The sequence below is a fragment of the Ovis canadensis genome, chromosome 10, assembly GCF_042477335.2.
Source record: "Ovis canadensis isolate MfBH-ARS-UI-01 breed Bighorn chromosome 10, ARS-UI_OviCan_v2, whole genome shotgun sequence".
In the NCBI taxonomy this organism is placed as follows: domain Eukaryota; kingdom Metazoa; phylum Chordata; class Mammalia; order Artiodactyla; family Bovidae; genus Ovis; species Ovis canadensis.
This window is the reverse complement of record NC_091254.1, coordinates 14,854,877-14,866,566: the sequence shown is the minus strand read 5'-3', so window position 1 is coordinate 14,866,566 and position 11,690 is coordinate 14,854,877. Positions and strand designations below refer to the sequence as shown.

At 39.7% G+C, this 11,690-nt stretch overlaps 1 protein-coding gene across 1 annotated transcript; it reads right to left on the bottom strand.

The window, feature by feature from the left end:
• Positions 1-2,279: 2,279 nt before the first annotated feature.
• On the bottom strand, positions 2,280-7,971 carry PCDH20 (protocadherin 20). Its single transcript, XM_069602152.1, has 2 exons — positions 7,572-7,971; positions 2,280-6,555 (listed from the first exon to the last, which is right to left on the bottom strand). Exons 1-2 carry the CDS (start codon positions 7,701-7,703, stop codon positions 3,832-3,834), a joined length of 2,856 nt encoding a protein of 951 aa, XP_069458253.1. The 5' UTR covers positions 7,704-7,971; the 3' UTR covers positions 2,280-3,831.
• Between the last annotated feature and the right edge of the window lie 3,719 nt (positions 7,972-11,690).

The window sequence follows — 11,690 nt, the reverse complement described above, 5'->3', positions numbered from 1 at the left end:
GAAAAAGTACTAGTATTTTAAGAACAATTACCAACAATAACTGACATTTAAAAAATGATTATAGACTGTAGGTGTTCACATATATATTATCTGAAAATTATTCATGAACTTTTCTTATCAGAACTATAAATAACTAGAAAAAAATTACAATGGGTATTTTGCCCAGGAATTACTTTTATTTTTAACAGATTGATTTTTTTTCTTTTTTGCTTCTATTGGCATAACTGTCAATCCTCTTCCTTTCAATAAATATTTGTTGACTACTCATAATCTAAAGGCACATTGCTGGGCAGAGATTGTACAAATCAACAAAATGGTATTTGGTAGCACTGACTGCTTTCTTACAGTGAGCAAATCTCCCTCAGAGTGAGGACAATGTTCAGATATCTGTGTCCCTTGTCTGTCAGCTGAGACTGTCCAATGAGTTGAAAAGCTCCATATGCTCAACACTGTCCTTTCATTACTTTCTTCTTTTTCTGCCACAGGTCAGGACCTCAGTTGTCTGTGCTGAGATAGATTAGAACTGGAGTATCCATAAGCTCAGGAGAGGATTGTATTTTCCCCTCTTTTTGCAATTGTCAATTGAGATGTTCTAGTTGTATAAATTAGAATCCTAAAGATAGGTATTTTTGCAGTCAAGTCCACTTTATGCACTGTCCCTAGTATTGCTTCCCAGGTGGTGCTATTGGTAAAGAACATGCCTGCTAATGCAGGAGACATGAGAGACATGGGTTCTATCCCTAGATTGAGAATATCCCCTGGGGAAGGAACCGGGATACCCAATCCAGTATTCATGCCTGAGAAATCCCATGGACAGAGGAGTCTGGCTACAGTCCACGGGGTCACACAGAGTTGGACATGACTGAAATGACTTAGCACACACAATATTGCTTCAGTGATGCTACTTCATAGGCAAGATTATGCCTGGTGTCTATGTAAAACACATGCAGAGCATTCAAAAAGACAAAGCTTTGGATTTTATTTTTAAAACATGTATTCTACACAATTGTTTTAAAAGAAGACTTTCTTTATCCTTTTTCTTTTAACTACCATTGATGGAAGCATAACTGCCAAGAAAACCTTTTTTTCCTTTTTATTTTTATTTTATTAGGGTAAAGGCATCTAAACAGTCAGGTAATGCAAACTGCTTCCTTCCTTGTAGCTGAAATTGCTTTGTTGCTCTAAGTTTCCCAATCCAAATTAATGAACAATTTTCTCTGTAGTATAAGAATGGATTTGGCAATGCAAAGATCAGAGCAATCTTCTTCATTAAATTGGGCAAAGAAAACTCACTGGTCCTCAAACTGTTAAACGGATATTAGGGCTTTTAATGAATGGAACATTTATTTTTGTGCCAGCTCAACTAGCAACATTGACATGATTAGCATACATTTTGGCAACCATTCTAGCACAAGGTGTTAGTAAAAAGAGACTTTTATCTTTGAGCTTAATTTACTTTAACTTCTCTTGTTATAAATGTTTTTAGTGTGAATGAGATATTTTTGTAAAGGAAATCCTGGCACAAGGAGTTATAGAAACATGTTCTTTTATTAATGTTAAAGGCATTTTTTAATGCTAGAGATGAAATCTATATCCTCAAACACATGAACCTCTTCAAATTCAGAAGTGAATAAAGTATTTTGTAATTTATACTGATAATTCAATCATTGCAATTGTGGAGGACTTTTTTTTTTTTTTCTTTTAATGGTGCTACTTGTTTCACATGTAGTTCCTTCATATAAAAAAGAGAAATAGATATAAAAATAACTGGTGGAGAATGGTTTCCTCCTTTGCCCTACATTAATTACAAATGAAGTTTGGAGGGCTATATCAATTATGAATGAAAAGTTTGGGGAGGTAAATGATCTTAGTTTCTTAGCTCAGGTGGCTCTCAAACAAAAGGAATTTCTAATAAAAGTATATTTCCCTTTTGCAGCAAGCACTACTGTTTCATATCTTGTTATCTTACTTATTTAATTGTCAAATTAAAAATAAGAAAATGAGTTAATACATATTCAAAAGATCTTAAGTTTTTGTATTCAATTATTTTTTTGCAACGTGTTTTTATTTTAAATTTGAAGTTTATAACAGAGTCAATAGAGGGTTTGCAATTAAAATGAGTGTTTATAATTGTTTCTAAGCCATAGTAAATAAATATGCATGCACACATGCATGGCTATAAATTTTCATATGAACTATCAAGTACATAACCATCTTCTTTGTCTATGATACACACACACACACAAACACACATATATATGTCTATAATTACACATATGTTTAATAATTTACCCAATGTTTATTTAAGTAATAAATTAGTATAATGTAAACTTTAGCATAACATAATATTTACAATTTACTCACATTGATCTTTAAAAGCAGATGAATGCCATTAATGGGCACTTCAGTAAAACAACAAACCCATGTATATAAAACAGTAAAAATGAGAAAATTATGAAAATATATACCTTTAATTTGCAGACATATAAACACTTTTGGTACAGTACAAACACATGATGCCAAAAAGTAGAATGATCCAGTTTAAGCTAACAAATTCATTGTTTACACAGATAATTTTGCTATAGCTCTCATATAAAATAAAATTTCCAGTTCACACAATGAAGTGAGGGTGATCAATCACTGATAAACCAGCTTGCTTCACTGCAAAGCATTTAGTAAAAGCTAAATTATCAAAGAGGTCTGCTGCTGGGCTTACAAATAAACTCTTGGAACTAATCCAAAGCCAAAGAAAGGAAGCCAGAAATGGTAGCCAACAAACCTAAACAACAACAAAACGATAAGGAGAACTCTCATAGAAAAGGTCCTGCTAAAACAACAGTTAGTGTCCTCCAGCTTCTAGAATAATTTTAATAAGATTTCTTTTTTTTTATGTAACACCTGAATTTAAGTATATAAGATCTAATACAAAGCCCAAATATAAAGTACTACTGATGAGTTGTGAAAGCATCAAAATGTCATAAACACCTATTAAACAACTAAGGATTGAAACATATCTTTGCTTCTGGTTGATTTTCTTGGACATAACTTCTAGTTACATTCTCTTTAAGAAAGAATTTCCTGTGTTAACAGTAAATGCAGTGGTAAAGCAAATAGAAAGCCACAAGAGTACACAGAAAGTGAATTATTCTTCAGCACATCAGATCTTTAACACATGGCAAAATATTTATCCTTGCTAAAAAAGAACTGTGCTTCTTCACAGATGCCTTCTTTTTCAAATTAAAGATACCTTCTCTTTCAAATTATACAAGATGCATTTGTGAGGTAATGAACATACTGTTTACAAATGCATTTATTTTATTTTTAATCACATATTTAAGTAGGGTGAAGTTCCATTTAATCTCATCTTTGTTTAATGTTAAAAACAATATATTTAAAATAGACTCTTTCATTAATTTCATGTACAACTGTCATGTACAATACCTTAAAACAGTTCCCTGCAAAGGAGTAGTCGAAGCCCTCTTGTGGTTAAAGGACTTTTTAGACAAAAAATGCAATGTACATTTTCTTACCTTACTCCTAGGTTTTAACAATCATCTGCTTGGTGTATGAAAGCTGCTAATCATGTCCAAGATTTTCTAAATAACAGTTCCATAACTGTTAGTAACAATTTCATTTAAAAATTTCTGTACACATATTATAACTTCTGATTTTGAATTTAAAAACCTGTAAACAGCTATTTACAATATAGTACAAGTTATAAATTAGATGTCCTTTATTTGAACTGCCATCCACATTCTTGTTTTGGTGGTGAGAAATCCCCAAAATCAGTTGAAACATCTCTACTATTCCACAGCAAAAAAAAAAAAAAAATCAAATATTAGAAATATCTATTGGTTTCCTCTCTCTCATATGCAAGTCAATTTTTCCTTTTAATGGAGTTTGTACTTCCAAATTTTCATCCTCCCTATGGTGTTTCTTTTCTCTCCTTAAACAGATATATATGCCCATCCCTGTTAAGAATGTGATAGAACTCAAGCTTATTACAGATAGAGCTACTAATGTGGGCATACAGGACACGGATTCACCTTTCCTTTGAGTTGGTTCTATTGAAATCTGTGGTTCTTTCTCTTCTATGCTAATTTCTGGTTCCTTTCTTAAAAGATTCTCAATGTAGCTCTCATTACTGACAGTGTCATTGACAAATAGATTCACCATGACTGTGGAATGGAGAGGTTCTGGATAACCATGATCACTCACTTTCACCAATAAACGATGGAGCCCATAATCTGTCTGCAACAATGCCTCCTCCAAAGTAATGTTGCCAGTTTTAGGGTCAATTCTAAAGGATTCAGGCCTAGGCCCTCTTCTCCCTATGATGCTATAGGCTATGACAGCATTCATGCCTGTGTCTTTGTCAACTGCATAGACCTCTGTAACTAGTGAGCCAGGGAGAGTAGAAGGCAACACCAACAAGTAAGACATGTTAGACTGAGGAAATAAAACGAGAGGCGGGTTGTCGTTAATATCTAGAAGGAGAATTGTGATTTTTGCAGTAGAGGAGAGGGGAGGCATACCCCCATCGACGGCTTCAACCCACAAAGTGTAGGAGCTTTGCTGCTCTCTGTCCAAAGAGACTTTAGCTCTCAGCAGGCCCTTTCCAGTGTCTATGACAAAAATATCACTCTGGTTCACCACAGAGAGAGCAACCCATCCGTTTTGCCCAGTATCGGCGTCTGTGACACTAATCACTCCAATTTCACCATATCCTGGAAAATTTTCTGGCACAAAGAAGCTGAAGTCCTTGTTGATGAACCTAGGGCTGTTGTCATTTTTATCCAACACTGTGATAATAACAGTAGCTACTGATTCTTGGGGTGGCTTCCCAGAGTCAACAGCTCTGACTGTGTACCTATACGTTTCTTTCTCCTCTCGATCCAGCTGAGTAGAAACTGTCAGAATTCCTGTGACACTGTCTAAGGAAAAATATGATGGAGCATCAGGTCCCAGAAAATATGAAACTTGGCCCCTCTCTCCACTGTCAGCATCTGTAGCATCTAGCTTAGTCAAAAAGGAATTGGGTGCATTATTTTCTTCAATGGTTAGTTCTACCAAGGGTTGAAGGAAAACAGGAGCATTATCATTGTCATCTAAAAGTTGCACTTTAATCATTTTTTTAACTTGAAATCCCTCAGAGTTCCAAGCTACTATGGCTATTTCATAGAATTGCTGTAGCTCATAATCCATAGGTTTTGTCGTTTCTAGAAGATACTCATTACTATATGGTTTGTAGGGCAATAATCTAAATGGTCCTTCACCTTCCAGATAGCAGCTTACCTTGTATTTACCTTCTGGATCTCTTATGGTAAAGAATGCAATTGGAGTGTTAATAGGTTCCAATTCTTTCAGGTAAATAATACCATCTATCTCATTCGCTATATAACGAGGGACGATTTCAGGTGGCCTGAAAATGACTCTGATAATAGTCACCAGGGCAGTGATCACAGCAGGGATGCAGCCTGGTCCATTAGCAAGGATGGTGAGCTTGTGTGTTTGCAGAACACTTCCTCCAATCTTACTGAAAAGTTTAATGACCCCGGTGTTTTCATTCAAATGGAATAAATCCTTGGATGCTTGTGGAACTTTCTGACTGTAAGAGTAGGTGATCTGAGCATTGTTTCCCAAGTCTCTGTCCACAGCCTGAACAGCTGCAATTGGTGTGCCCACAGTAGCATTCCCGTACACGGTGATGTTGATTTGTGAGTCTGTGAAGAGTGGGCAATTGTCATTAATGTCACTTATGCCAATGGTGAGGGTGGCACTGCCTATCAGTGGTGGAGACCCACCATCCTCAGCTATGATGATGCTCACATACTGGTCCTGGGTCTCTCTGTCCAACAGTCCCATGACAATTAGGTAGGGGGTGCGCTCCCCATTCTCATTCTCCTCCACGTCCAGGGTGAACATACGATGGTAGTCCAGCAAGCGGTAGGTCTGAACACCATTAGTGCCCATATCTGGGTCCACGGCAGGATGCTCTATGGCCAGCCGGGTGTTTACAGGTGCATTTTCTGGGACCCAAACTGATATTTGGGAAATAGGAAACCGCGGGGCATTGTCATTGATGTCCCGGATAGCGATTTTTACCTTCACAAACCTAAAGTATTCCTGAGGCAGGACTAGGATATCCAGAAGCAAAAGACAAGAGTCAGCCGAAGGCGAAGAGGAGATGGAAATGCTGCCCCCCCAGGCAGTCCCTCTGCCTCCTTCAAGACACAAGGCCTCCCGGTCGATCTCCTGGGCAGAAGTGTGTAGCTCCCCGGAGCGGTTGTCGAGGGTCACGTACTGGCCACTCAGCCCCTGGGAGGCCAGGCTGAAGGAGAGAGGAGGGTTCCTCTCGGCGACGCTGTGCTGAGGCGACTGAGACTGCAGGTCCTGCCCCCCGGCGCTGGGCAGCAGCCGCAGGTCCTCTGCCAGGCTGCCGATGAGCACCCCCGCCGGTAGCCCCTCGTTCAGGCTGTACAGAATCTCCGTGGCCCGGCTGTAACTCGCCAGACAGTTGAACGGTCTCACGAAGAGGAAAAACAGAAGCAGATGCTGAATGGGGCGGAAGGGGGGGGGGGGCGGGGGGTGGGGGGGAGAGAAGGCTTGTTACAAACACGCAGAATCACAAAACCTGGAGTCAGAACGCGTGCTCCTTCCGGCTCCATCCCCACTCTCAAAGGCAAAGGCTCCAGTCAAAACAGGGTTAAGAGGAAACTTGCTGCAAGGGAGAGATCTGCGCGGCAACGCTGTCTCCAAAACTTATTTTCTGTTTACTTTCTGCACCGCACCCCCACCCCGGCTCTCGCCCGGTTCCCCATCACGCTCACTCAGTAAACGTTCAGAATCCCAAACTATCACGCACCCCGGGAAGTACGGTGGAGGGACTGCACCGCGCGGCAGGGTAGGTCACAGGGAGAGAGGGGGCTGGTAGTGGAGGGGACCGAGAAGTGGGCTCTTTATTTTTTCCCACTGAAATATTTCTACAGCTAAGGTCCCAGGAACGCGAAATGTCTTGCATTCCTTGCTATGAGACCGATAACAACAACAACAACAATAAAAACATAGAAATTCTAGCCCCTCGGGCTCCCTTCTCTATTAAATAAACGCTTTAGGTCTGAAGAATTGATCTTCGTTTTAACACGTACCTAAAATCAAATCGAAAAGATCTGGATTTCCACCCCATGATAAGCTCTCACTAATCCCCCTCCCTAAGGAAAGAGTAGCAAACGCGGAAAATGAAACGCAAAAACAATTCGTCAGTTGCAGTAGACAGTCAAAGCCAGATGCCGGCCGCAGAAACCCCTCTATCTTAAAGCCATATGAGCACACCCTAACCCCTTTCACCTCGTCTCCTTCCATTCGTGCTACAGAAACTTCTCATTATCCAAGGACTTGCCTATTCCTTGCTAAAATGAAGAGACATTATCCCAAACTCCCTTTCTCTCCCCTCAACCTTCCCGTGAAGTTTGGAATAAGGTAAAAAGGTTTGAAAAACATGAAGGAGTAGGAACCCCACCACGGTGCTGCACCCTGTCAGGGCCGCGGTACTCCCGGACCTCAACCCTTACCGGCAGGTTTCCGTGGCTGGCGCTGCTGCTAGGACGACTGAGACTCCCCATATCCGGGCGCGGGCGCCAGGTCGCCCGACTCCAGCTCACAGCCCCGGCCCGCAAGCCGCACGCATCCCCGCCGCCTCGCATTCCCCGGGAGGCTGCGGGCTGCGCGGCGGCGCAGGAGGGCGGCAGAGGACACTCCCTCTCTGGGCATGCAAATCGCGGGGGGAACTTCAGCCAATAGTCCCCGGCTTGTCAATCAAGGACAGCAGCTCCTGGAGGCCAGAAAGGCGTGCGGGCGCTGGGGCACGGTTGTGATTTCCTGCTCCGGACGTGGGCACGTCCAGACCCGGCCTGAGGAGCCGGAGCTGGGACTTGCCTCGGAAAACCGCGGCTAGGCTCCACCTGGTCCGGCTCCAGGCGCGTGTCCCCGGCCTCTCTCCTCGCAGCACCAGTCAGGACCCAAGTCCACAGGTTGAAATAAATAAATAACTCTGCATTTATATCCGAATAGAGCATAGGGAGTAAATAAGTATACATTCACATCCGAATGGAGAATAAGTATGCATTTATATCCGAACAGCAAATACGCGCTACAAGGCAACCGTAGGCGCGATCCCCAAATGCCAGCTTTGCCACCAGTTCATCGGAGACTTGGATTCAGCAATGTTTGCAAGGAGGAAGAAACCCCACTTTCTCTGCGGAGGGAAGGGATTTCAAGCTCTTTGTAAGGAGGTCTCAAGCTAAGAAGCAAATATGGGAACTCGGTGAACATTTCAATATGCTTTAATTTTGAAGCTTCGCTGTTGGTAGCTGTTGGTGGTGGCAGTTTCCATGTCGTAGGCGCAAGCGTCCCTGGGTGTCTCTGCCTTGTGGTCTTTAAGAGAGTCGCGGCTTCTGGCTAAGGTAAAGAGCCAAAGGGGAAGGTGGAAACTATTGCTTGGTAGCATAAGTGGTTCTACCTGCAAGCAATTTTACCATATTTCTCTAAGGAAAAGAGGTGGATTTTTTTTTTTTTTTTTTTTTTTTTTTGCAGGGCACTTACTGAAGCCTGGGGCTTCCCGCATAGCTCAGTTGGTAAAGAATCTGCCTGCAATGCTGGAGATCTGGGTTCTATTCCTAGGTTGGGAAGATCCCCTAGAGGAGGAAATGACAACCCACTCCAGTATACTTGCCTGGAGAATCCTGTGCACAGAGGAACTTGTCAGGCTACAGTCTATAGGGTCGTCGCAAGAGTTGGACACGACTATCTTCCTTCCTTTTCTTTACTGAAGCCTAGGCTTTTAAGAAATAAAGGCTACTTTCCAGGTTATTACTTTTTATTTATTTTTTTTATTGGAATGTTTACTAGGAAAGGAATACTGGAGGAGTGTGGTGCAAAATGCTTGGATAGCCCCTCTGACTCTGGCACTAAATATACATATGACAAAATTCTAATTTATACAATCAAGGCTGGTGAGAAACCACAGTGTATTAAGTCTGTGAAATACTCTTTGATCTGCAGGGTGCCTAATGGGAAAGACCACTGGCCTTTCCCAGAGTAGACATTTCACTTCATCACTAAGTTTTCATATATCTCGTGTACTGTCTTAAACATAAAGCCCTCCTGCTGAGTAACTCACTGAGCCTGTAATAGAAAAGTCTTTCTCTTGGTTTGGAGAAAGATCTGACATCCTATGTTTTCCATAAGATCCACTTTAATTTTTTTTTCTTCTTCTACTGTATGCCGAATAGAATATAAATTGCTTTTCAGAGCTAATTTTTTTGTTCTAACACTTCCTATTTTCTCCTCATCCCTACTAATCCTAGAGATACAAAAGTCCTAAATATTGATGCCACGCTACATCAGAAAACCTGGTGTGTGTAACAGCTTCTTATTGCGTTAATGTGGCTATACATGGAGTTCGAAAACAAAACTTCTTATAATACAAATCTGGCTTCTAAAATTAGCTCCTTTAAGCTCTTTGAAGTGAAATTGTAATGCCGATGAAGTGGTAAACATACATGAACATGTACAGGTACGTGCAAGGCCATCAGACAGCTGGTAAACAAAACAGTCAGGAAAGTATGCTCTGCCTCTCCTTGCTTCTTCAGCTGCTTGTTCTGCCCTACAGCTGAACTTTTACCACATGATTGGTAAATAATTACTTTGGAATCTGAAGTTGAAACATATCCAACTTCAAAAATCAGTAGAAAGTTGCTTCTAAAATGTGTTTAATTTATGTCATCACACAATGCTCACAGCTTCTGGAAGTTTGAGGCACATGACCAGAATTAGGCAATCCATCCATAGTCAGGATACATACAGCTTAGACACACAATCTGAATTAATTCTATATCTGTACAGATAGCAACAGTAGTAGATTATATTTCCTTACAGGTCATCCCCTCCCCAATAGGTTAAGACCTTCGATTTTGGTGAAAATTTGGAATTTGTTTTCTTTAGTTTATTCTTTGTCTAGAAGGACACTACAATCAATAATTTTCTCTAGTGTTTCTATAAAGCATGACCATATAAATTATAAGTCAAAACACAGAAATTAACCATTCTAGAGATAATATTTAGGACAGTAATAACCACCTTTGCTTTAAGTTGTTGTGGTTATTGCAAAGTTTCTTCATGGAAGTTTGTCATCAACGCCAGCACAATTTGGGGTAGCATCTTGCATGACACATTCCAAACTGTTAACTGAGCTACTTATTATCTTTCCTCTGAAGATCTAAATAGAGATTTCATGCAAGTTTAAACTGTAAATGAGCTTAGAAATAAAAAGAAAAGAATAAAATTTTTTTTTTCTTCTCTTGTATCTTCTTAACTTGGCACTGTGAAAGTGTCCCCAGACTCCTGTTCCTTATGAGCCAGCTCTGTGACCTGCCATCTGGTGTCACATATTTCTTTCTAAGGATGACTTAGAGAGCTACTATGCTATTAACCCCTTGAAAATAATACTTATGAACTTCTCAGATGTCTCATTTTCTCTGGGCCTGCTTCCCAGGTGTTCTGTAAAAATCAATCTAGAAAAATAGCTAGATTATAAGCCTCCCAAGCTTATTTTTTCTATAGACAAAGAAAACAACTTGATGAAATAGGTGGCACTGAGCTGAACCACGGGATATGGATACCTTCTCTCGGTTGTTATGAAGTTAATGTATGACTTTAGGCAAACCATCAGATCTGTCTGCTTCAATTTCATATAAAAATATCCATACACACTACATAAACATATGTGAGGGAAATAGCATACCAGATATATGTCTTTGATAGAAATTACATAATGATACATAGGTTAGTTTGATCTTTATTTTATTACAGCATAATGCAGAAGGTTAATAATAATTTTCATTTATTGCAAGCATTCTCTCCTTGAGGTTTCATCTCTTTATTTGCTGTGACCTTTCAAGTGTCTACCAAACTTTGTACATTTAGCAAACATACCCTACAACTTCTAAAGTTGTGAAGTGTTATGTTTTCCAGGTAGTTTTTGTTTGTATTTTTCAGTTAACTCTGATAATATCATTTAAAGTATTTAAATGACAGTATGCTATTCATAACATTTCATGTGATTAATGCATATACAGACAGTTAAACTTATTTTGAAGCACATTCTGGTTTTTCAAGATTATAAATAAATACAAATCAAGCATATGACCTTATTTGAAGACTACTTTATGCAAATAAAGACTACATTGAGGTACCAACTGACACTATTCAGGATGGTCATTATTAAAAAATGTACAAATAAGAAATAATATGCATGAAGAAAATGGAATTCACCTCCACTGTGGTGAAAATGCAAATTAGTACAATTACTGTGAAGAACTATATGGAGTTTTCAAAAAACTAAAAAGAGAGTTGCTATATGATCCAGAAATTCCACTTTTGGGCATATATCCAGACAAACTATGATTTGAAAAGACACAAGCACCCTTATATTTATAGCAGCACTGTTCACAGAAGTGAAGACAAGGAAACAACCTAAGTATCCATTGACAGATGACTGAATAAAGAAGATGCAGAATATTACTAAGCCACAAAAAGTAAGAAATTATGCCCTTTGGAGCTACATGGATGGATCTAAAGGTTATCATGCTAAGTGAAGTAAGTCAGAAAGACAGATACCAAATGATATCACT

What these genes read in the sequence shown, in the direction of transcription:
- PCDH20 (XM_069602152.1), bottom strand. Translation starts at nt 7,703, where the DNA reads ATGCGAGGCGGCGGGGATGCGTGCGGCTTGCGGGCCGGGGCTGTGAGC. An exon ending in CCAGCCACGGAAACCTGCCG is followed by an intron (nt 6,556 to 7,571) that starts GTAAGGGTTGAG and finishes CGCCCCATTCAG; the next exon opens with CATCTGCTTCTGTTTTTCCT.